Source organism: Rhamphochromis longiceps, linkage group LG14, assembly GCF_057381845.1.
Source record: "Rhamphochromis longiceps isolate RC_006_pf linkage group LG14, R_longiceps_female_GT1.1, whole genome shotgun sequence".
NCBI lineage: Eukaryota > Metazoa > Chordata > Actinopteri > Cichliformes > Cichlidae > Rhamphochromis > Rhamphochromis longiceps.
This window is the reverse complement of record NC_140570.1, coordinates 10,135,062-10,161,021: the sequence shown is the minus strand read 5'-3', so window position 1 is coordinate 10,161,021 and position 25,960 is coordinate 10,135,062. Positions and strand designations below refer to the sequence as shown.

General features: G+C 42.3%; 3 protein-coding genes across 3 annotated transcripts; 2 read left to right on the top strand and 1 right to left on the bottom strand.

Moving 5' to 3' along the window:
• Positions 1-283: 283 nt before the first annotated feature.
• LOC146653587 (kelch repeat and BTB domain-containing protein 8) lies at positions 284-10,894 on the bottom strand. The gene is made up of 5 exons (XM_085379807.1): positions 10,054-10,894; positions 9,559-9,712; positions 9,362-9,440; positions 6,766-6,993; positions 284-6,561 (listed from the first exon to the last, which is right to left on the bottom strand). The coding sequence occupies exons 2-5, from the start codon at positions 9,710-9,712 to the stop codon at positions 5,064-5,066; spliced, it is 1,959 nt and encodes a 652-aa protein (XP_085235933.1). The 5' UTR covers positions 10,054-10,894; the 3' UTR covers positions 284-5,063.
• Positions 10,895-10,980: 86 nt separating this feature from the next.
• On the top strand, positions 10,981-19,760 carry sars2 (seryl-tRNA synthetase 2, mitochondrial). The gene is made up of 16 exons (XM_085379808.1): positions 10,981-11,289; positions 11,970-12,065; positions 12,214-12,243; positions 12,375-12,515; positions 12,620-12,674; positions 12,780-12,843; positions 12,980-13,085; positions 13,216-13,263; positions 13,850-13,958; positions 14,287-14,332; positions 14,411-14,498; positions 14,613-14,725; positions 16,975-17,068; positions 17,249-17,341; positions 17,430-17,495; positions 19,354-19,760. The coding sequence occupies exons 1-16, from the start codon at positions 10,984-10,986 to the stop codon at positions 19,492-19,494; spliced, it is 1,596 nt and encodes a 531-aa protein (XP_085235934.1). The 5' UTR covers positions 10,981-10,983; the 3' UTR covers positions 19,495-19,760.
• Positions 19,761-20,234: 474 nt separating this feature from the next.
• On the top strand, positions 20,235-25,094 carry LOC146653585 (uncharacterized). The gene is made up of 6 exons (XM_085380038.1): positions 20,235-20,378; positions 22,588-22,628; positions 22,741-22,810; positions 22,924-22,989; positions 23,121-24,169; positions 24,956-25,094. Exons 1-6 carry the CDS (start codon positions 20,333-20,335, stop codon positions 25,022-25,024), a joined length of 1,341 nt encoding a protein of 446 aa, XP_085236164.1. The 5' UTR covers positions 20,235-20,332; the 3' UTR covers positions 25,025-25,094.
• The last annotated feature ends 866 nt before the right edge of the window (positions 25,095-25,960 follow it).

Genomic DNA, 25,960 nt, shown 5'->3' with positions numbered 1-25,960 from the left:
TTTATTAGAGTAATTATTAACACTAAACCATGAAAAACATGCCTTGAGTTAAGTAGCTCCACTGGATTGAATTAATATTTTACATGCACAATTACCCACTTTATGCATGTCCTGCATCTTTTATTCCCACAACAACCCGTAATGTTACCAGTAAAGATGGGTACTTTTCCTTATTTTGGTCAACGGTTCACTAAACAATGATAAAAATATGATTATTGCAAATCATTGTGACCAAGTCAACATAAAAGGTTCTGGCATGTCAAAAAAGTCACAGTCACAAAACACAAAAGCAAAAAAGTCCTTTATTCATTTGATAGCACTGCTTCCATTGAAGCATCCATTTGCCTTCCAGTTCACAAATGTCATTAAGTAATACAAATTAGGGCAGCTTCTTTGAATGGGCGCACGGCATGTGAGCCCTGGATGTGTGCGAAAAGCTTGTGTAGAACACATTTACGCCTCAGCATAGAAAACATGCATGCGTACAGTCACTTTTCACATGTCACACAAGCTGTAAGCACACCGAGGGAGAGGAAATCAGTTCGTCTGACATTTCCGGGGTGACAGCTCAGAGCAAGTCAGGGGAAATAATTAACAGGCAGTGTAGTGTGGAGTTTTCTGGAAACACAAAACAAACAAAGAAACCCTCACTGGTCAGACACACACTGGTATGAATTCTTCCATATCAAATGTCTAAAATGGCAAACCGTGAGCAGAGACCATTACGGTCTCATCATGAGAGACTCGCATTACCAGCTCTTCCGTGAAACTTCAACACCAGGTTGGACTGACCTCACCTGAGGGAGAAGAGAAAGCTGCCAATCTACTGGCGGTCATATTTCAGCTAATGGCAGTGGCTCAGTGAAAGGCAGGAAGAAGCAAAAGTGAAACATCGGGTGCATAAGTTTTTGTGGAATGGCATTTTTTTTGTAGTTTTGCTTCAGCACAGTACTAGAGTGGATTTTAAACCATCAACGTGATTAAAGTGCAGATTTCCAGCTACAACTCAAGGGGTTTAATAAAAGTATTGCATTAAATGTTTAGGAATTACAGCTGCTTTTATACGCAGTTCCCCATTTCCAGAGGCTCAAAAGTAACTGGACAACTGACTTAAAAAGCAGGGTTATGGCAGTTGATGTGGTTCCATGACTAATTAAAAGGAAAAAAAAAAGTTAGGAGTGAACAAATTCAACAATCTGAACCAGCAACACCAAAAGGCCTGAAAGAACCCAGAAGACAACTTAAGTTCATGTTGAATTATTTCCATGATTAAGCAAAACAACTTCACAACATCTAATCAAGTCAAGGCCACTCATGAGGAGTTTTGTGTATGAAGAGACCTCTCCATGAATGGAAATACAGAAGGTTTTCAACAAGTTGTGAACCACTGGTTATGCTCAACAACTACAAAGTCAGACTGGACATCATCTAAAAGAGCCTGGTTAACCAGGATGAACTTCCGAGATTAACAGCTCACCACATTATATGAAAAACATGGAGGCAGCGTTATGGTATTGGCATGTATGGCTTGGCAGTGAAACTGGGCGACTCATCATTATAGCTCATGTGACTGCTAACAGAAGCAGCAGGATGACCTATGACGTGTATAGAGCTGTACTCTCTGCCCAGACAAATACAGAAGAACTGATGGGACCGTGCAAACGGATAATGAGCCAAAGCAAACTGCAAAGGCAACTCAAGACATCCTAAAGGCAAAGAAATGGGATGTTCTTGAAAGGCAGAGCATCTCAAAGGAGGAAATACAGCATTGGTTCTCCATGAGTTCTAGACTTTAAGAAGTCATTGACTGCAAAGGATTTTATCCAAGTAGTAAAAAAAAAAACTATCATTACACTCAGACACAATATACACCTTGAATTAAAGCTGAAAGTCTGCACTTCAAGAGTGGTAAGTGGTGCAGTGATTAGCCTCACGGCAAAAAGGTCCTGGGTTCAAATCCAATCTGTGGCCTTTCTGTGTGTGCATGTTCTTCCAGTATCTGTGTGGGTTCCCTCCGGATACTCTGTCTTCCTCCCACAGTTCAAAGGTTAACTGGTGTCCTTTTTTTTTTTTTTAAATAGCCTGTAGATGTGAAAGGTTGTCTGTCTATGTGTCAGCCCTGCAATAGACTGAATTTGCATCCAGGGTGTACTGCACCTCTTCACCTATGACAGCTAGGATTGGCTCCAGCCCAACCGCAACCCTGAATTTGATAAGTGACAGAAAATGATCCACTGTGGTGTTGTACAAACTTACGGCAAAGAAGGTGGCAAATATATTAAAATTTTGTCATTTCCCAAAAACATATGGAATCCCCTGTACCAACAAAGCACTTGGAATAATTCTTATCCAAACTGGACTGATTATCAGCAGTGAAGAGGAAAAGGGAATCCTGAAACTCAGCTCACGTCCATGTATTTAACAAATATAAAGCAAGAATAAATTAGAGTAAGCAAAGTATCATTTAGTATGCACTACATAAAATAAAGACCACAGTATTTAATGGGGATGCACAGCCTAGGAAGTCACTATGGCCACTAGAAATAACTTGCTGCCTGTGAAGCGAGCTGGGAAAATTGGAGAAATTCCACTTTTCCAACCTTGAAGGAGAAACTATTAGCGCAACATTTTCAACTGGAACGATAAGAGGACGGTTTGACTTTGGATTCTGAAATTATTTATCAGTGGAAAGTGGAGAAAAGCGGATTTAGAATGAAACAAAACAAAACCTGACCGTGACCTAATCTCTGTGGCATCTGAATAATTATTAGTGCGTTTTAGAGTCACAGCAGATCATTTCTGAGCAGACCTACAGGACATCCAGGAAGTGCAGTCTCAACACAAATGTTTAGAAACAACAAAAGACTTAAAATACTTTAAAAAAATAAATAAATAAGGTGCAATGCTACTCAATGTGTGTTTAGATAGTCCATAACCTCCATACCAAGTACATTCAAAGTCCTACGGCTGAAGCTTCACGTGTCTGCTGAATCAAGCAGAGACTGAACTGGCTTCAAGATGGAGGGAAGATATGTAACAGAGTCTAGACACAAGGATACTGAAGGTCAAATTCTAAGAGGGGTTTAGATATCACATTAACTACAAAGTTAGTTTCCTTCAGCTGATTAAAAGAACTCACTGAATGTGTTAATACAGTCTTTCATTTTTTCCGTTTCTCCCACTCAAGTGTTTTCTAACCAAAACACTTTTAAAGGGGACATATTGTTCTCTTCATTACTTTCTGGAATACATGTACTGGTTACAATGTGACCTGGGGCCCGTTCTTCGTACCTCGCTAAGTAAGTTAGCTGGATTTGATTGTTGACGATTTCGCGTGATCTTGGATCGTTCGGTTCCCCGAAGCTCATCCGGGACTTGCTGCCATAGCTATCACGTCTTGTTTTTGTTTTCCTATTCCTATTCTGGGTAGCCACTCAGAAGAAAGCTGGCGTAAAGTGGGCGGAGCTAAAAGAGTCTAGGTTCATACAGGGAGTGACTTGAAGGGTTGCTCAAAGCTTAGTGTAAAGGATAACATTGGGGTTTCAGACAAATATAAAACTTTTTTTTAAAAACGTATTAGTCAGAATTACCAGGAAATTCACTTCTGTTAGGTTACACACTCTTTGTCTAGAATATTTATCCCAATCATGCTCACATGTGGAGGTTGTTAAGATAATACAGCAGGGCCACGATAGGGAATATGTAATAAATTAAAAACAATGAACTTAAATAGCCGTAAATGATTAGAATTAAGATATCTACAGTAAATAAGTTATCATATAATAAGTTATCAGAACTCATAAAAAAAAAACAAGGTGAATTGGCCTTTCATTGCTGTAATGGCCTTGTTGACTAATATTGGCATCTCGGCAAGTACCATGGCTTTCAGATATCAGTGCCAAATGATTTATGTCAGATGAAAAAAGAAACATATCAGCTTGTTATTCAAAGTTTTATCAACCACAAATTTCTTGATATTGTTGATCTAAAAAAAAAAAAAAAGGGGGGGGGGGGGGGGGGGGGGGGAAGGGCTGGAGCCATTAGAAAAGCTGTTTAATGTAGTTTTGTAACCTGGGATCAAAATGAATCTGTGAAAACAACAAAAACCTTCATTTTGCATCTTAATTAGAAAAGTGTCAGACATGGCTGAGACAATGGCTGCTCTGAAATCCTCCACACACAATTTATTGAAATGACTCCCAGATGTGTGCGTGTCATCTTTGACATCAAGCATTGTTTACCAGGTCCAGTCTGTTCTTCACTCTTGTTTCTTGCACCATCAAAAATCCTTTCAACTCACAGAAAACTTAGAAACTCATATCCATGCTCTTCTTACATTACATTACTTTCTGTATTCCTGTCTTCAGGAATGCAACACTACAAAGGCTATAGAAAGTCCATTATCTATTTTACAATCACCTCAATGATTTATGGGCTCATTTCTTCTCTTTCTTTCTTTCAACACCCATTATTTCTTGATTTTTTTCAAAGATGCTCTATAAATACAGTTATTCTAAAACTTTCTACAATACATTTCCCATCCAGTCAGGTTTTGTGTGCTGTAAATTGCAGTATCAAAGGGCTTTTGCAGGCTGAGATCAGGAGAGCAATAAAAAAGATTTAGGGAAATAAAGTGAACAGGAATGTGCCAGTATCCTTGTGTCTAAACTAAATGCGTCCAAAGAAAATCCACAAATTTAGAGTTATTACAACAGCAAAAAAAGCTTAAAATAACATCACACTTCAATCAAGTGAAGGCCCTTTTCTGGGTTATAGAGGACAAACAGTGGATTCAGTTACATTCAGGTGCATGTTGCCTGACTTTTCCCCAGTTTCTGCCTCTACCTACTGCCTGTTTGACTACTGATGTATCTGTGACACTTTCAGATGATCCGGTCTATTCTAGGCCTGCTTGGTGGCTGAACTCAGATAGTATAAAATGCTATTTTCCACGTGACTTCATTTTAAAATTCAACATTTCAAGAAGCCATGGAGGAGCTGATTCTCCTTGGAGTAAATCTGTGTCTATGACCCTCACTTCAGTCTCACTGCTTCCTGCTCAGCTAGTCAGAGGGCTTCTTGCAGTTTTCTTTGGCTAATCTGAGTCTGGACAGGATGTGTTTTTTAGGGAATTTTAGAGTGGTGCACCCAAACTGGCTCACGCCTCCGGTATCTCCCGGAAGTTTTTCCCGTCTCTGAACCCAGCTGCGCCAGCCGGGTTTCCAACAGTACACGCTGTCGTAAAAGCGCGAGCCATTTTCCCCTCCCAACACATAAATCCGTCTTTTCCACCTGGCCACACCCCCTGCTGCAATCCGCCGAGGCAACCCCGGAAAAACGACGGGGCTTGGAGCTCGGTCACTTCCGCCACCCGCTCCCCCTCGCTGCTCTGCGCTGACCAGCACCCCTCCCCCAGTCACCTCCCTCTCCACCCCTGACCCTCTGCCTTCTCTGAAAAACAGCACACGGCCTGTAGCGTCCAAAGTCTCCAGGTTGGTGTAGTTACCATCCAGGAACTTGGTGGTATCCCTCATGTATCCCCCAATGGCGCACACTCCACCTCGCACTGCTACTCCTCCAGCGAGGCAGGTGGCACCTGAATCTAGTGCCACACGTGTCCAGCAGTCTGTCAGGGTGTGATAAATAAGCACGCCTGAGTGGACCACAGCTCGGTTCTGTTCAAGTGTGGTTCCACCCAGGAGGTAAAGTCTTCCACGTAGTGCTGCACAGGCAAAGGCGCGCAGGGGGAGCGGTAGCCGAGGCCCAGGACTCCACTGAAGTGTGGTCAGGTCCAGAGTCTCACTGGAGTCCAGGAGAGCTGAGCGGTTGCTGCCACCCAAAGCATAGAGTGACTCTCCACATCCAAGGAGGCCTAGCATGGCCCGGGGCTGGACCATCGAAGGCTGCTCTATCCAGCGGTCCAACACAGCATCGTATTCATGCACGGCTGCAGACACAGAGCCGGTCCGCAGGATCCCACCAGCTACAAAAAGCCTGTCGCCCACAGCTGTGCAGCCAGGACTGACAAGTGAGCCGAGTGGTGCTAGCTTCTCCCACTTCCCTGTCCGAGGATCAAAGCAGTCCACCGTGTAGTCTCTTGCAGCTAAATACTCATCTTCCCGAGGCGTCAGGTCCACACAGACAATCTTTTTCTCAAACATTCCCTCTCGTGGTCTGAGAGGCCCGCCGAGGCCTTCTCCTGCTGCTGCTGGCCCCAGTTCTTGACTCAGTCTTCGGCTCTCTTCCTGGGACAACAGCCCGGGGCGCAGGTGGTGAAGCAGCGCCGGCATGTGAGCGTAGCGATCCAAAGGCTGGTGCTCTGCCCAGCGGCGTGCCGCATCATATACCTCTGCCTCCGAGTCCACGCCCAGACGGTCGGAGCTCAGAAGACTGCCTAAGGTGCCGTGGTCGAGCAGGAGGAAGTCTTTCTGGCGGGCCACCCGGGGAAAGTGCTGGGCTACCAGTCGCAGGGAGGCACGCAGCAGGAGCTGGTCATGGTGAGAGCGAGCCAGAGAGTACATCCCCAGGCAGTTGTCCACTGAGAGGTGCTCAAAAAGAAACCTGAAGCATTTAAAGTGAGAAAAAAAAAGCAGAAAAATGTCAAAGAAAAACAGAAGAAGAGAAAAAGGGAATGACACAAGATGATTTAATTGCCATCTTCATCTAGAAAACAGAATAGGTTTTATTTTAATTACAATCTAAAGTCAAAGTAAAAACGTAGCCACTTGAACTGTAACATCTAATTACTGAGGATATTAACTTTACCTGGAGCACAGGTCCTGGAGGGGCATGACCTGAAGCCGGTTGGCAGCCACAAACAGATCCTCAGCTGTATCCAGGGAGAGCCCAGCCTCCCCAGTGTACACAAACTGGATGATGGTTTCCATGACAGATGGCGTCACTTCCTCAAGCCGGATCTCTGTGAGGCGAGACTCCACCAGCGGGCTGGTGAACATGGCCCGAAAGTACGGACTCACGGCTGCTAAAAGGACTCTGATGGCAAAGAGAAGTCGAGGGAGAGTCAAAAGAAAAGAAGAAGTAGATGGGTGAGACATTAAAGTGAACCACAACAAAATGTAACAAATAAACAATTAAGAAAACTTCCTGTTACTGTACAAATTTAGGTTTTATACAATGGATCCATAGATGCACACAAAAAATAAATAAATTCCTTAACAAAACTGAAACTTTCATGTTGCATAATTACAAGACAGTCTGTAATTTTATGTAATCTTATATTAGCACAGTCATAGTGCCTATAGAAACATGTAGAAAAACAGAGACATACGTTTGAAATTACTGTTATTTTTTTTACGTTGCGATATCTCAGGGATTAAACTGTATTTACACTTCTGTCCACTGACTGAAAGGGGAGTTTCTGGTCCAGCCCACTCAAGCTTAAAGTCAGTTGTATGTGGCCCATGGTGTAAAATGAGTTTGACATCCCCGATCTAACAGGACAAATACCTCCCAAAAGCATTACAGAGCTTTAAAAATTTCAGGCTTGAACTGTTTTCTTTCTTTTCATCACACACACTGGTGCTCTTATTCAGAATATAGCAAAGGATGACTCATCTGGTAAGTTCCTATACTCCACTCCTAAACCTGTGCCTTTACAGTTTTTGTAACACTGAAGTTTCCATTGCACGTCTTTTAATGGCGAGTTTCTGCACTTCAACCCTACTGCAATAACTATTCTTCCAAGCAGACCATTTTCCCGAAGGACAAGCTGCCCTGTCTTCTCTTACATATCACTCTAAACCACGGGTATCAGTGCTAACAAATGCATGCAGTTGACTGACGGGAAATTTTCATGCAGAACTACACATTATAACATATGGCTTTTTATCTTCTTCTGCCCTTGAGGCAATGGTGGTTGTGATAGCTTTGGAAAGCACAAAAACATTGGGAAATGACACTGCTGTGAATCACACTGGAATTTCAAACATAATGCAGATGTGACTTTTGTCTCTTTTTCTAGTGTGCCAGATGAGCTGCCTTAGTAAAAGGCTCTTCTCAGCTCATCAGTAGATGAGCACCAATGCACACTCTTTCAAAGTCACTTGCATCATTATATAAAAATCACAATAATCTAGACCTGCTCATAGCTCTCTTTTTCAGAGGCTGGTTCTCTTGCTATTCCACAGCATTTTAAGGCGATAAAAGAGCTGTAGCTGTTCACTTTAATACAAAGTTTCAAAGCTGTGTCAATCCAAATCAAGAAAGCTATCACGATGAGCACAGAGCTACACTCCCTTCTCAGATTCAGACAAATTCTGCAAGCATGAATGGACAAAGCTTCGAACTACAAATAGATAATGACCCAAAGCAAAAAGACAACCCAAGAGTTTCTTAAGGCAAGAAAAATGTGAGATTGTTCAATGTCCAAGTCAGTCACTTGATCCTAACTCAACAGAACAGCTATTTAGTTACTAAATACAAAACTGAATGCAGAGAGACCCAAAAACAAACACCTCACTGGAGGAAACACAACATTTGGTGACATCCATGGATTCTAAATGTCAGGCATCTCATCTCAATTCCTCTGAACCTCTGAAAACTACTGAAAATTGTTACAAAATGACAGAGAACAGGTCTCACCTTGTACTGCTCCTTAATTTTCCAACTAAAGCTAAATGTCTGCACTCCAAGTAAATTATTTACTGATGGTTTGATTTAAAATCCACTGTGGTGGCATACAGAGGTAAAATGACAAAAACTATAACACTGTCTAAAAACCTAAGGACCAGAGCGTATAAATAAAAGGGACATTTATTTGTCAGTGCTAGAAAATCAATTTTGCAGTCTTTCAGTGTTCAAAGCTCTTCAAGTCATGTTTTTGAGTTTACTAAAGAAAAAAAAAAGGGAAAAAGGAATAGTCAAGTAGCTTTATTGTCATTTCAACCATGTGCAGTGGTACACTACACAGTGAAGACAACGTTCCTCTGATATTGCTCTCATAATTACATATTGATAGTGTGTAATTACTACAAAAACTGTAAATACACAGGGGCAGGCACTGGTTTGTGGAAACCACCATGTTGCATCATCACCTTGAATACAGTGGCCGAGATGCACATTGCTGTTCTACTGTTTTATGGATGAGCCCACACACTCAGTACGTCAAAGGTGGAAAAGAGAAGTCATGCTGTGGAGGCAAACTGTACTTCAGACTTAAGATATGAAGGATATTATATAGGTTTTATCATCTGAGATAGGGTCCTGTTCACCAAAGTCAGGGCTCCAACACAGGAAAACATGCATCAACATGCTTATTTATTCCCAATATTGTCAATAATTACTTATTGTCAGGGAATTAGACCCTTGCATCTCCATACCCTGTAACATATGGCAATCATACCTGTGACACATGAACTTCTTTCCTTCAACAAGGAGGGTAACATCACACAGCTGCTGAGCATCCAGGAGTTGCTTCAGTCCTGAAAGACAGAGAAGAAAGAGGTGGGAGGAATGAGAGAGTGGCAACAGAAGGTAAGATCAGCCCAATGTAGTGCAGGAATAGAGAAACCCCAGCCTTGTCATTTTCTAATGTCCCACCATGAGTTATGTAGTCCCCCAGCGGGGTGGTGCTGTCATCGGGGAAGTCCTCCTCCTCTGAGTCGCTGTCTGACAGAGGCTCCCCTCCGCCCCCGTCTCCGTCCTGCCACGGCTGGGGACGCCAGGTGACTGTGCCCCCCCGCACAGCATTCATCTGAAGGTGTGGACACAAGCAGAGAATTATACACATGCATTATGCATTTAACATCAGCAAACACAGAACAGGCTGATCTTTATGCATCCAAGGACCATCATTATACCCAGAGACTGTGGACACATGGCCCAGATAGCACCTACCTCCAAATCACTGGCAGAAAAAGGTATGCTTTCCTAGCCACACATTATGAGAGCATTGCAATACAGTGCATGTTAAGAAACTCGTTGATTTTAATATCACATGTGTGATACTTGCCATAAAAAGTGGAGTTTTAAAAATTCCAAAGCACACTGCTCATAGAGGCTGTGATGGGGGATTTTTTTTTAGCTTTCATTTACCTTTGCTCTTCTTCTCGTTTCCACCGTGAAAGCTGGTTGGGTCTCACTTTCAGCAGGAACTGGTGAGGCAGTTTGGAGCAGACCGACTGTATCCAAGTACCTCGTTTATTGTCAAAAACTTGGAAGCATTTGGTTGTCTTGGTCCTCCGGACTCAGCTGAAACGCTTGTCCCGGCCTGCGGTGAAGAGGCGTCAGGCTACTCGTTGCTCGTCAGGCTACTCATCCAGCCCTGTGTACACCATCACCAACTGGAGGTACAAACTAGCTTAAAAAAAGAAAAAAAAATCTCCTCCTGTGGAAACGCGTCTCGTCGTTACACACATCAGTCCACCATGGCAGTGTACACAGACGCTCAGCTCGGTGGTTAGCCGGTAATAACTGCAGCTTTTAGGGCTCACGGAGCTGAAAATTGTGACTGAGTTCAGCTCCTGTCGGCCGCACTTGTCGTCTCTGAACCGGATTACCGCAACGGTAAACTTCCGTTCATCTGATTGGCTGACCTTTGCCCCGTGACGATTGTTTGGGGAGGATGAGCCGTTTCCTGTTACTGGATTTAAAAAAAATAAATCCTGCTCCTCCTCTGTGACAAAAGTTGCGTTAAATAACTACTCGTTTCTCTCTCTCTTCCAAATTTAATTGTTTACAAAAATTTATTTGGTTTCTAGCTGCGGTAACACTGGTTTCCGCATTCATGCTGCATTCATGGAAGATACGGACTTTTTAACAGCCAGAACTAGCGCTACCTAGTTAAACTGACACCTAAAAATATAAATTTATCATAAATCAAAAATATTAATAATAATAACAATGAAAATAATAATGAAATACACAAACATTGCCTCAAATGTTCGGGACACATTGATAACCACGAGAAACTTCAGTTGAGCAAGAGCCTAAACAGAATACGGCGTTGATTGTTCCTATACCTCCATGAACGCATCCTCAGCTAAAGAGACAAACATGGCGACCTGCATCGGCATGGTCGCTAAAGTTGGGGTTTTTGCAGCTGCTGTGCTAAAGCCGGTAGCCAGACAGTGTCCAGTGCATAGCGTAAATGTATTTGTCCCGCATCGCTTGTCGCATGGAGTCCGGAGTCGTTTGTACGAGCATGTCCGTGAAGGCTACAGTGACAAGCCTGAGCTGGACATGAGAGCTGTGTGTGAGGAGACTGACAAAGTCATAGCGAATGTAGAGAGCAGGAAAGGGGACCTGCGAGGGGACGATGTGAGGAAAATTGTAAGCGGTTTTAGTTACTAATTAAGTACTGTTTGTGGCATTAAAACACCATAATTTTATCCTATGTCACTATTTTCTAAAGTTTTTCTGGGTGTTATCGCTTCACTGAAAAATCTGTTTTTACAATAAGCCTCCACATGCATTTGCTTAAAATGTAACTGGGACATGATTCGCTCCAAACGTGTGATGCCACAAACTCCCACTGATACATAGATGTGTAAAGATTTCATACAAAATCTTTTATAACCCTGAGAATTAAAGCTGAAAGTCTGCACTTAAATTGCATCTTGATTCCCTGATTTGCAATCCACTGTGGTGGTGGTGTACAGAGGCAGAAAAAAACCCAGTCTTTTCCCCTAACATTATGGACGGCACTGCAAATCTTGCCTGGATCTAAAAATTGACAAAAATGTCTAGTCATGCTGACTGACCTTAAAACTACACTACTTACCATAATAAAAAGTGACGTCTTTGGTCTGAATACTTGTGACTGTAAATAAGATATCCTACCATGAAATCATCTGGGAAACAAAAAACAAAGCAGTTGTTTAAAATTAGATCGACTGTGTTAAATTTGACTAATCGGTTCTCAGTGTTTTTACATATGTACACCTGCTTATTATCACTGCTGTCTAATGTGCTTGCTTTTGACTCGATCATCCTGATTGTCTACCTTTTAGGTGTGTGTGTGGCAGGAGCTCCAGGCAGTAAAGACAGAAATCTCTGAGCTGGAGGAAGAGAAGCGGCGCATCAGTGATATAGTCAGAGCACTAGTGGTGAGAAATAGTTATTACAGCTCTAAACATTATAACCAGAATGAACTTCAGTTTCTATCGAGGTTTGCGTCATCATTTACTCTGCTTTGAGGTTTTTGTTGTTGTCAGAGAGTAGATTTCTGTGACCTAACTGATCTTTTCCTCACAGACAAAGGAGGACAAGAAAGCCCTCGCCAATGTAAGTTTCACTTCAGAACCTTGTCTCTTTTGTTACTGAGTCAGTTAACCTTCCTACTCCCCTGTGTTTTTGACCTATAATAAATCTCATGTGGCACCACTTCTGAGTCTTTGCTCTTTTCTATTCTTTAGCTTCCAGAGTACAACCAAGCTCTTCAGAAGGGCAGAGAGATCCGCAATAGACTCAATCATCTGTACCACAAAGAGACCGAGCTGGATGAGGAACACTATGGCCGAGCACTCAGGCTGCCCAACACTACACACCCTGATGTGGTCAGGATACACTATGCACACACACTACTTTGTCCTGAGCTGCTTGGGAGAGATTTACTGTGAAGCTCAAGTCACTAAGCATAAGTTTCTCTTGCTCTTTCCAGCCAATAGGAGATGAGAACCAGGCGAGGGTGGTGGAGCTCGTGGGACAGAAACCAGGTGACTAATGAGATGAGAAGTGCAGATTTCTAAACTTTAAATTGATTACCTAATATTTTTTTTAATGAATGCTGACACAAACGTTTGTGTGTGTTTCTGGTACAGAGTTTGACTTTAAGCCCAAAGGACATGTAGAGCTGGGGGAAGAGTTAGGACTCATCAGGCAGAGGTGAAGATGACTCTGGTTGTTGTTTACAGTCCTTCACTGTACTGTATGTCCACTATAACACTGTCTAATATACAGTACAAGCTACTTTAATTTAAATAAACTGCGCTATTCACATTTCCTCTGTCCACTGCTGCAGGCATCTAGCTCATGTCTCAGGCCACAGGTCCTACTATCTTCGAGGAGCCGGGGCCAGACTTCAAGCTGCACTCCAGAACTTTGCCCTTGACACGCTACAGCGACGGGTATGTGTGTTTGGTCATTTGATGTGATCCCCGGATAATTAATGTTAGTAGTGTGTATTATTATATCTATATATATATATATATAATATCTAGACATGCCAAACATGGATTCCTCCTTTGACTCCTACAGGGCTTCATTCCCATGGTTGTGCCTGATATGCTGAAGGGTGCAGTGTTTGTGAGTACCAAAGCTCAGGTTTCTAAAGTCACAATAAAATACTTTTGTCATACACTATACATAAAGGATGGCCTCATCCATCAAGACACTCACTATTCTGTGTAGTCTTGTCTTTCAGCCTCATTTTAAGGCTTTAATTTGAGTTTATTGTTTGCCAGATATAAGCACAGTTTAGGAGCTCAGTTTTGCTGCTGAGTAGGCACTCACCTGTCACTCAAAGTGGCTATGCCCCCAACTTAAAGCCTTAATAAAATGAAAATGACTGAGTCAGATACATTCACATGGCTACCTTGTCATAACCTTTGTAATTAGCCATAGAGATGAAAACCATTTTTCAAAACCAGGCCGTAAACATATTCATATCTGTAGCAAAGTTGAGCATTTTAACATGGGAGTCTTTGGGGATTGACTCACTTTTGGTGCTAGCACATCTGCATTAATCTCATTTTTCAGCTCATTTTTCAAACAATTTAAATTTAAATTATTCTAAATGAATTGTTTTGCAGTTATATATAAATTTTCGTTGAAGTAACTGGGCACAGCCACAGATAATCTCACTCTGCTCTCTGATTTGACCCACCTCCAGGAGGGTTGTGGGATGCAGCCCAATGCCCACAGCTCACAAGTCTACTCACTGGACCCTGCACGTTTCCCAGACCTCAACCTGGCTGGAACTGGAGAGGTTGGGGTGGCAGGTAAAGCTTCTTTTTCCATTTCCTCACAGTTTCAAATAACCAGCTGGTTGTGTATCAATACAGCAACAGTGTGTTGTATTGTTTAGTAAGCCTACAGCTATCGAGTGTAGTAACTGAGAGAAGTTTGCTTAGTCCTAACAGCAATCCTGTATTCGATCGATTGCTGAATTGAGATGTCGTGTGTCTTGCTGTCCATCAACTTATCAGTAGTCAGGTTTCAGTAAAGAAAAGCTCTCGTGGATCTCTGTATGTTTAGTTGCGTTTCTTTAATCTGGAGAGGGGTGGTAATGTGTAAACTGGATGCATCCATTTGTATCTCTTCCCTCAGGCTATTTCATGGATCATGCAGTGAACTCGAAGGACCTTCCTGTCAGGTGAGGTACACCCCACCTCTTACTTTGAGATATATGGAATAATTACACGTAATGCGATGCTGTCGTGTCTGTGTGCAGGACGGTGTGCAGCAGCACCTGCTACAGAGCGGAGACCGACACAGGCAGAGAGACATGGGGGCTCTACAGAGTTCATCATTTCAATAAGGTCAGAAGCCACACAGAAGTTTAATGTGTACATTTGCTGTACATGGACAAACCAATGATAATGTAAGTGGTTATTTGCTTGTGCGGCTGCTTGCTTCTATGTGCGTCTGTGCAGGTGGAGATGTTTGGAGTGACGGCAGACGAGACAGGAGAAGAAAGCTCGCAGCTGCTGCAGGAGTTTGTCAGTCTGCAAAAAGAGATGTTTTCTGCACTGGAACTGCACTACAGGTCAACACACACACACACACACACACACACACACACACACACACACACACACACACACACAGTCTTACTGTCTCCTCAGCTGTGTCCTCAGCTCGGACAAAATGATATTGTGGAAATATTCTGAAATGCAAAAATGTCGATGCTCCTCCCCGTTTTCTCTCAGAGAATGCTTGCACTGGTTGTAAGAAATAGTTTTGTGTAGTGAGGAAAGATGGAAAGCTGAGCATAATAACAAAAGACCAAAGATATAAAATATTAAGTGTAAAGGTATTTTTAGTGTTGATGTGTAAACACTGTTTTCCGTGTTTCTGTGGCTCTGTATACCCACTACAATGGTCGCTTTGTTCCACAACATCATCTCACAGTCACTTGTATTTATATCCAACATTAAGACGCTGCAGTATTTTTCTGAACACTAGGTGTCGCCACTCAGACAATATTGCCACATAAGTGCTGATATAGGAGGAGAAGAACTCAAAAACAGAAGCCAACAATTTGTCCAGTGTTTTTTGTTTTTTTCCCACTACAAACTCAGGCTTTCTGTTCCAACGTCTGTATATCCGTGTGTCTCTGAGCTTCTGTACTGGTATATCATTAAAATGGCAGTATAGACTGACAAGATCCTACACTAGTCTCTTCAACTCAGCTGCAGTGGCCATGGCACAGCTGGCTACGTTTTTTTTTTTTTTTTTTTTTTTTTTTTTTTTTTTTTAAATGACATCAGAAACAGCAGTATGCGACATTACGTGATGGCAGAGCTTCAGTTCATCCTTTGTCATTTTTTTTTTTTTTTTTTTTTTTAATAAATAGGACAGGGGGAATGAATGAGAGAGAGAGAGGGGGAGAGAAAGAAAGAAAACCAAAGGGGAGAAGAGACGGTGAGAAGGGGGGGGAAGAGAGAGAAAAAAAAAAAAAAAACTCCTGGGTCACCTGTATGGAGAAAAAAAACAAAAAAAAAAACAAACAAACAAAAACAAACAGAGGAGACAGCAAACAACAAAGAGTAACATAATAATAGAGAAAACAAAGCACCATCACAATAAACTAGCTAGTCATAGATATCAGTATTTACTAAGTAATAAACGATATTGTGCAGCACGCAAGATAGACAGCGCACAGTGTGCTTTGAGGCAGCAGCCAAGAAAGCTTTAGTCCGCGTCTGTGAATACCCATGTGTGCATACCTGTGTGGATCAGCATGCTTGCATTCCAAAGGTTTCTCCATGTAATGATCTGCTAGGGAGTGGCTACGTTACAAAGATCAAGATGTGCATGACTGGCTGAAGCAAGACAGGATGTGATGTCAAATTCAGTGCGCAACACAATGAACATATTGGGGCCATAAATGTTTTCTGGCCATTATTAGCGTGGTAGTGTTTAGTTTTCTTGGCCAGGTGAGGTTTGCACCCTTATTATTCCATTAGTTCACTGGAAATCTCAATATGAGGTCCAAAGAAATTGAGATTTTTCCATTGAAAGTGGAAAAGTCCATTAGGCTGTAAAGCCAAAAGAAACCTATCAGATATAAGAAACTGGTACATCCTTTAAAAGAAGGATTGCACTGGCCAGCTTTGCCAGAAATCATTTGAAAGAGCCTCAACAGTTCTGGAAAAAAAATCAGTGGACAAATGAAACCAAAATGGTGTTTAAGAAAAGTATGGAGGAGGAGAGAAATGGCTCATGATCAGAAGCATAACACATCATCTGTAAAACATGGTGGAGGTAATGTTGTGGAAAGGACATGTATGGCTAGAACCAGGTCACATGTGTTGGTGACTGGTGACATTATGACCTCGTCCCTCTTCTTCTCGGTAAAGCTTGGAATAATTTCAGTACTTCTGAAAAAAACAAAAGCAAAAAAACAAAACAAACCTTCAACTTCGACTGGAAAGTGACCCGATTAGGATTTGTCAGTCACATTTTTGGCCATTCAAATATGAACAGGTGAGCTGCGTTTCAACGGTACACATGTGTCTAAAAGGATAGAATGATGACTTTTTATATCCAAGGGGTCGAGTCTGGGGAGAAATGCTTCTAAAGTGCTCATTGACAGGCTGACAATCCCATGTAGTCATAAAGCAGTGAGTTTGGTTGAACCCTGTTCTGTCTTGAATTTGAAGTGAAACAGAAAAAAAGTAGATTTAAAGCTCAAGTCACCCAATGTCTACAGAAAATGCAGCACTACTTTCACTTTACACATCCCTCACATGTTGAGATCTGACCCTTACCTGTGACTATTTTCTTCTTCAGAGTGCTAGACATGCCGACAGAGGAACTTGGCCCTCCGGCACACAGAAAGTATGACATTGAAGCCTGGATGCCTGGGAGAAACAGCTATGGAGAGGTCAGCCCTGTTATATAAATATTACCCATTTACCTACTTACTTCCAGTTACCTCATTTCTATTTCTAATCAAGAAGCTTTCAGTTTGTACAGTCAATAGCGACTCACACCACTCCTGCATGAATAAATTTACGGACTGGTTTTTATAATTGTTGCTCATTTTATATCCTCTGTATCTCAGGTTTCCAGTGCGTCCAACTGCACAGACTACCAGAGTAGACGCCTCAACATCCTGTATGAGAGAGAGGACGGCAGTCTGCAGTACGCCCACACAGTAAGACTGCAGATGATGCTGCACTGCTGTATATTGCTGCTGGTTAGATATACCACCTCCGTAATCTATGTTTTCTTCCTCATCCTAGGTGAACGCCACAGCGTGTGCAATCCCCCGAACAGTAATCGCCATCCTAGAGACGCACCAAACCAAAGTAGGACACCAGCAGCATTTTTTTCCCCCCCACATTAGTTTTTTCCCCCACATTATTATGAAAGACAGTTCTGTAGTATATTCCCCTCATGTTTCTCATAATAAAACGTCAGCTCATCTACCTAACACAGTGTATAATGTGTAATATTTGTGGTGTTGTGACTGTTGTGATTCATGTTTCTCTAAATCACTTCTGTCAAACTCACATCCTAGCCTTCCAAACATTTTTTTCTGGGACTTTGCACATACACGTGAGGTTCTAAATAAATTTTACTCGACCTAGTTACAGCAGCTGTCTGCAGTAATGCGCCCCGTGCACACGCCACAGTGGAACAACAAAGGAAAGTTGAGGCTGCTGGGAGAGAGACAACTTCTTTACTGAGTGTAAAGAAAGCTGGTGACTCTATGTGCCACAAGACAGTTTGTGTTTGCAAAGAATAATTTGTTTTGTAATTCTGAATCAGCACACAGAGCCACAGAAGGGTTAGAAGTTGTAAAAGGCAAGTCTCACTGCAGCAGTGGAAACGGCAACCGAGTCAGGTTGAGGTTGAATGGTACAGGTGAACTTCAAGATCAAGGATCTTTAAATTTTTTCTAAAACCCACTGAGCTGTCACGTTCAGGCTCTATACCAGGGGTCTCAAACTAGCGGCCCACATCACCCCTACTTTATATTGACGTGAAGTTACTTTTTTGTTAGGGAGGATTTGTTTGTTGTTGAGTGCAATGCTACAATAAGTTCTTTAAAAAGGAAAAAATGACTTAATAGGAAGGCAATATGAGCAGAGAGTACAAACGTGATGAGGGATTGGGTGTGTTAGTTCAGTGAGAGAGTTATTTGTAAAGAAAACAATTTTCACTCGTAGTCCAAAACGAATGTGTACACTTAGGTCTGCATTTTTATTTCGGTAAATACAAACAAAATTATAGCAGAAGTGCTGGCACGTGTCTGGCCAGTTTGTTCATTTGGTAGTTCAGTGAAAGGCTTCAGTTAGTTAAGAGTGAGAACAATAATTGTGCTCACTTTAGCAGCTTTGTCTTGTTATACAAAATGTGAAATTTCAAAAAACAAACAAAACACGACATTTTTGGAAATATTTGTGGGTGTTTTTGTGATTGTTTTTTTTTTGTACTACTTGAACACTAAAGTGTCCCTCACACGAGATGACAGAAGTGGCCCACAGATATTTTAAGTTTAAAACCACTGATCTAGACTGTAGTAAAAGATGGATACCTTGACATTGCATATACCTGAGCTAAACATTTTCGCCGTTGTAGCAGGTTGATTTTTTTTTTTCTTTTTTCGTTTTCAGCTGTTCTTTTGATTTGCTGCTGTGTTTGGATCATTGTGTTGGTGCTGATAGGCTGTGCGTGGTTTTACGTTTTCACAGAGGACTTGTTCTTGAAATCTTGAAGCTTTTCAAACCTAACTCATGCTGCCATGCTCTGTTTCTACATCAGAGGCTTTCTCCTTTCAACACTTCCAAACAATCCGTACTTGTATAATTGTGCCATCATGAACTTTAACCATTAAACTTCTCGGAGCATTGCACAGCCAACATTTGAGGTAAATTTGCTGGGATGTCCACTCTTAGGAAGGTTGTAGCACGTGTTAACACACACCTGAATGCTCCAGACCAGCAAAGTCCCAAAGTTCTGCTTTTTGTAAAGGTACTCGCACTCAATGATAATCAATTAATTAAGTGCATTTGAATAACACCAACTGGCTGTTAATTCTTATAGAAGTAGTGAGGGTGTATTTAGTTTTTCACAGGAATTGATAAAGTCTAGCTCTTTTTTCTCATATGTTTTCAAGAAGTTTTGAAACTAAGACTATACTTCCTTACGTTCTCTCACCAGGAGGGAACAATACGTGTTCCCCGAGCCCTGCAGCCTTACTTGAGTCTGGAAGTGATTGAGAAGCCAAAGTACACTCCACTGAAATACATCGGACCCAATCAGCGCTACCCACCACCAAGGCCGGCTCCTAAAATTAGATGACACTAACACAAGTTCAACACTCTAAACAGAAGCCATCGTCTACATAAATAAATAACTGTTTATTTAATGCAAGTGGATTGGTTGATTGACCGTGTCCCTCAAAAGACATAAAAAACGTTGAGAGTGAATTAAGTTTGTCAGTGTTTGAAAGAAGACCACTGTAAATAGATTCATTCCTTTGTCTAATGTAATGAAACTGGTGTCTTTTGTCTGGATAATTAGAGGAACAATAAGAAAAAAGCAATAAAAAGTGTGTATATCTCCAATATCGTTACTTTGGTTTTTTTTTCAGGGGGCTGCATATATAGACCTTGTAGATGGATTAGCTCTACAACAAAAACACACTATGTGCCTTTGAAGGAGGGAGCTTGCAGTTGGATATTTAATAACTCCCAAAGGTGACATACAGACCTGTTAATGTGCCTTACATTACCAGCTGTTTCAAAGTGATCTGCTAAAATAATTGAGCAGCAGCTAGAGGAGGTGATGGAGCCTACAGGGAGCCTGCAATCAAAGTGTTATCCTAATAGTGTCATTGAAGAGCTTGTTGGCTGGGGTTTAAACAGAGCGCAGTTTAAGTTAATTTATTTTCACTTGACTCCAAGGAGAGCTGCATGCCCCTACTGTTATCAGAGTTGATGCGCAAATATTCTTTGCTAAGTACAGGACGTCAACCTGATTCTCTGGCACCGGTCTGGGCTTTAATCGGTCACCTGACACACACACACAGAGGACTGTGCTCCGCGGCTCGGCTCCACCTCGCTCGGCGGGTGTGTGAAGAAGATCCAGCCCGTTATTTCAAGGTTATCTCCTGCAGGAGCCTCACTTTCTGGATCCTATGGGAATTCTGATAACCGCGGTGTTTCTCTGGGCTGCCGTCGGAGGTAAGCATTCATCACATCCATTAAACACACACACTGTGTGCATGCAGGGCGCTTTTAGTGTGAAGTGGCGGCAAAAAATTGGCAAGCTAAGCCGAAGACGACCCAGTTCTTTACACGCTACTACCTCAGCTACTCTTTTTACCGCCATGGAGCCGGCTTTGTGATAGAAACACACACAATAAACGCGTTTTAGCGCTACTTTGTGGCGCAGACTGGCGCTTTATGCTAACCTAATGGCGGAATCCGCAGGGGTTTAAGACTAATAGGCTAAACAGGAGCGTTGTTACATAATTTGTTGTGCGCCCACCTTTGTGTTTGTGTGCCTGTGGGGCGATGCTGCTTCTGCCCGTAGACACATTTCACACACAGAGGAGTATTTCAGTGTTTAGGGATTCCCGGCTTTGTCCGCTACTAATCCAAATGGAAAAAGCTCCGCGCGCAGGTGAGCGGAACAGCGCACACGTGCGCGTGATGCTCAGCTGCACGCGCCAGCCGCTGCGAGAGCCAGCGTAATCAATTATAATCTGGGGGGTGTGTTCACACACACACGCGCGTGTCTGCAGGGGCGCACAGCTCTGTCAGTAACCTATAGAGGATACTACAAGCTGTGGGTTAGAGTTGTGTCGCAGTGTGTGAGGGCAATATCCCCACCCTAACACTATACAACCAAATCTATTATTACATTAAAATGGATATAAAATACTGCATAATGCAACTGCCGCTCCACATCTGTCAAAGCCAACACTCCATATTGCGCATCCTTCAACCCCCCCCCCCCCCCATAATAAATGCACCTATTCCTGATGCAGACAGACATTTGGGGGCTTGTTGAGCAGCTCGTGTACTCCACTAATTTGACTTGGACACGTGATGTATTCATTTCTGAGCGGACAAGCCGAAATAAAGCCAGATCACGGTGATAATTATGGTGCTGGGGTGTCCCAGCTTGCACACACACACTTCGTCATCACATGGACATGCAGACTGTTAAAAGGCCAAACTGTAGGCAGCTCACGTGTCTGCGAGGGGGCACCAGTGGTATCAGCTGGTCCCGTATTGATCCTGCACTGATCGGGCTGCGAGCTGCGATCCCACAGAGCCCAGATAAAAGTCAGAGCTTTAATTTTCCTCAGTGTCTTTTATTATTTATAATTATTTGTGAATACATAACATTTGAAGTCATGTTTGATGAAGTGAACCTTTATGGAGTCTTTCAAACAAAACCGTTGTTGTTAGCTGATAGACACAATCAAAGTGAAGTGGTTTTAATAAATAAGCTGATGAGAAACACTAAGAAAACAAAACAACTGTTGATTTCCATTATGTGACTCAGAGATATATATATTTTTTGTAGATGTGAGTAATTCCTTAGAAACTTCCTTAGAGAAATTCTCCTTTGTGTATTTTGGGTGGCACTGTTAGTGTGGTATGCTTGGCAGTGGTGGTTTTGGAAGAAAAATGCACTTCATGCTAATAGAAGTACACGCTCATTAGGCATTTTAAGTCAGTCAAAAAATATTATGACAGTTAAAAACTTATTTATTTTTCCCTTTTTATGTCAGGGGCCCAGACTTGATGATATTTGCCTTTATTTATGCATGATTTTCTTCATAATTGTGATGGCAAAGTACCACTAAAAAAAACAAAAAACAATCTTGTAAAGTAAAGTTAACATGTGCGATGACATTTGTAAACAAAGAGTGAATAAAGCTGCTGGAACTGAGCAGCATCACGTCTCACACTTCAAACAGTCCTCGCTCCCGGCGCGCAATAATGAAGGAGAGGGTTGCAGGCTGCAGGATGAACATGGATTCTTGGTCCTCGCTAGATGCAGTGTATCACCGTGAGGAAAAGGCACCAGCAGAGCAGCTTAGTGTGCCTTTAATGACTGGCTGGCTTGTGTGGTATTGGTGACTGATTTAACCCGGGTGGGAAACGACCTTGTGAGCTAAAGCTTCTGGGAACGACTGCATCCTGGAGTGCGAGAGAGAAGGGGGGACTGGGAGTTAAGCACATTAACAAGGGAACAGCTCCACCTACGCTCGCACAGAGCAAACGGTTGGAAAGTAAACAAACTACTTCATCTGTGGTGCAAGGTTTCAGCTCCTTTTACTGATAGAAAACTGCTGATTACATTGATTTTTAGTCCAATTGTCCCTCCGTGCCTCACCGTGTTCACTCTGCGTCTCTGTCTGTGTTTGTGTTTCAGTGGGAAGCCGGCCAGTAATCTCACCCCTTAATGATGCAAAGGTGAGGAACAAGACTTTATTTTTGAATTTCATCCATCAGTCTGCTGCTTTTTAATTACTCAACTGTAAAATATGTGTGTGTGTGTGTGTGTGTGTGTGTATTGTACCATTAGGTTGAATGTATTATTCAGGAGACACTGAATGAAGATGGGTCACCGCACGATTGTGGCCCACAGCTAGCAGGTAGGTAACCAATTAGCTGTTCTTAAGAGATCAGATGGTGTCATGCAGGGTTTGGTGTGTGCGGTTTGATTGCACGGTGATTAGGCTCGCTTGTGTCTAATTGTTTTTTGCAGATGAACTTGATGAGGTGCACAGGCATCAGGGTCTTCTCAGGGAGCTGCAGAAACTGGCTGATGATGGTACACATAAATTCACACTGCCTCAGTCTGATGTTGTTTTTAAGATATTACTACTAAAAAACCCCCATAAAACATGGGCACTTATATTTGTTGTCTTTTTTTATGTCACACTGACTGTTTCCATTTTTCAGAGAGAGATAAGGAGCATGATGATGAACGTCAGCGGTACGAGTACAATCTGGCCAATGATGAGAAGGATGAGAATGACTTCGAGGAGACGGGCGAGGACGAGAGAGATCTGAGCAACCTCGCAAAGGAGACAGAGGGAGAGGAAGAAGACAAAACAGAGGATGATGACACCAAGGAGAAGGTGATGGAGGAGCCGCGCATTGAAGACAGAGAGAGGGATGACGAGGAGGAACGAGCCAAGGAGCTCGAGGAGTTGCTTGCCGAAGAGCTCGCCAAGAAAGGCAAGGAGGAGAGAAATGACGAAGAGCTCAAAGAGCTGCTGAAGGAGCTTAAAAAGAAGAGGTATGAGGTGGTGAAGGAGAGGGAGATCCAGAAAGGCGCTGGGACGGAGCACAAGGACAAGGTGGAGGACAAGAAGAAGGAGCAGCAGGACAAAGAAAAGAAGGAGGAAATGGTGGAGGACTTGGAGAAGCAGAGGCTCGAGGAGAGGAGGAAGAATGAGGTGGAACTGATGGTGGAGAAAGAGAAGGTGGAAAAAGAGTTGAAGGAGCTGCTCAAGGAGCAGGACAGCAAGGGCAAGCCAGAGCAGGAGAGGGAGAGAAAGGAGAAGCAAGAGGAGCTGGATGAACTCGTCAGGAAGATGAAACGGGTGCAGGAGGAGGAACAGCAGGAGGTGCAGGGCAGGGAGAAAGAGGAAGACGAGGACCAAAAGACGGGGGAAGAGAAGAAGGAGGACAGTGAGAAGAAGAAGGAGGAGGGCGAGGAAGGAGACAAAGAGCCCGACTCTGAGAAAACAGAGACTGGATTTAAGAAGGAAGAGGCAGCAAAGGAGGTGGAGGTGAAGGAGCCCCAGCAGAAGAGAGTAATGGAGAAAGCGAGCGATGAGGCTACACGGCAGTTTGAGCGGGAGCGGTACAAGGGTGAGGAGGAGGAGGATGGAAACGGGGAGGACGAGGAAGATGAGGATGAATATGTCAGGGAGGATGAGGAGGGGGAGCAGGAGGAGGAAGACAATGAGGGTGAAGAGGAGGATGAAGAAGATGAAGGAGAAGTAAGTTAGAACAATTAATGGGTACATTCAGGCTTAACTGCAGATTACAGTGTAATTATACTGTAATTACTTGGTAGTTATTGGAACCCATAGAATCATGATATCATCCTTGGTGATGTAGTATTGTTAAAGGGACACCAAATAACGACATTTTATTAAATAAATTAAAATTCTCTGGGAATACCAGAACCAAAAGGGGTCATGTGACCTGGCAACCTTGATAATCTCATTTTTAATCACATAAATAAATAAATAAATAAATAAATAAATAAATAAATAACTGAAGTAAGATAACTTTTTTTAATTGGCTAAAACAAATACTGACAAAGTTTAAATCTGAGGACATTACATGCGGTTAAAAAAAGGTGATAAATCACAATGTATGTTACTGTAATATTCAGTATATCACAAAGTAAAAGATTTTACACTTTCAAAATCAAACATGAAGCATTAAGACCAATACGTCAGAGTGAAATGCAACTGAAATATATAAAATCAGTGGTTCATTTATTCAAACAATTAATCATTAAGGTAAATATGCTTGGTATATAGTCGGTGTATACAAGTCAATTTAATTTGACCAGACTCCATTAAATGGAACATTTATTATTGCATGTTTTGTTTTTGGTTTTTTTGTTGGTTTTTTTTTTTTTTTTTGGGGGGGGGTGTCTCTTGTTACATTGACAGTGGTTTGGGATAGTTGAAAAATATGCTTTCTCTTAGCTTGTCTGTTCAAATTACAAATGCACTGATTCCAGGCTTGTGCAACTGTTTTTTAATCTGCAGGAGCTGCTGGAGATTGAAGCAGAGCTGCGCAAAGTGGCTGCAGAGCTGAGGGAACTTCGCAGAGGATAAGATACCCATAACCCACACGCACAGCAGAATGACAAAACCCCTTTGTTGCATTCACAGTCACACATTCGGCTCACACAGTTTCCATTTAACAGCCTTCAAATCCCTTCAACACTCAGAGGAATCTGTAAATGGACATTAGTGCAAAGTGTACATACTGTTGGTTCATTTCTGCTTTTAGATTGCCTGGAGGGAAAAAGAATACTCTTTTTTTCTTCTCTTTTGGTCATTTGGATGTGTTTTTGTGTTGAAGAAAAAGACGTAGTTTTCCCAGAGAATCTGAAAGCTTGTGCTCATCACCGTTGCCCCTGTCTTCTCGAGTATCTGTAAATAACGTGCGTGAGGTAGACAGGCGATAGATGCAATAGCATTTCAGCACTTTCATTCAGATGTTAGTTTGATTGCAGATTGTCAGCCACGAAGAGTCATGATCATAGCAATCAGCGCTTCTTTTACTCTGAAGGTTTCATCTTTGATGGCGTGTTCTTGTTTCAGGAAAAAAAAATACAGTTTCCCTATTATAAGTAGTTAGTGTATTTTAATATACAGTATATTTTGTGCAATAACTGATAACTGTGTGTACCCTGCTGTTCCGACTGTTAACGATACTGCTGATATTTGTACCCAGGAGGAAGTCGTTATCTCCTCTTAATTTCTTTGGCGACTTAAGTAGAAATGAAGATTGTTTGTTTCATTCGGCGCACGCACTGTTACAGCCAGACTGTTTGCGACGAACCGGGGTGACACGAGCGAAACACACACTTGCACGTACGTCACACTTTAAGTTTGTCTTTTGCCTGGTTGATCGTGTGGCAGAAGGAGGTGATGTACTTACAGCTTACAAGGTCTAAAAGTGTCACCTCAGGTTTCTCAGCCAGCTTTGCACTCTTATCTTAACAAGCCAAGGAGGAGCTGAAGGAAGGAGGAGAGGAAAAACTA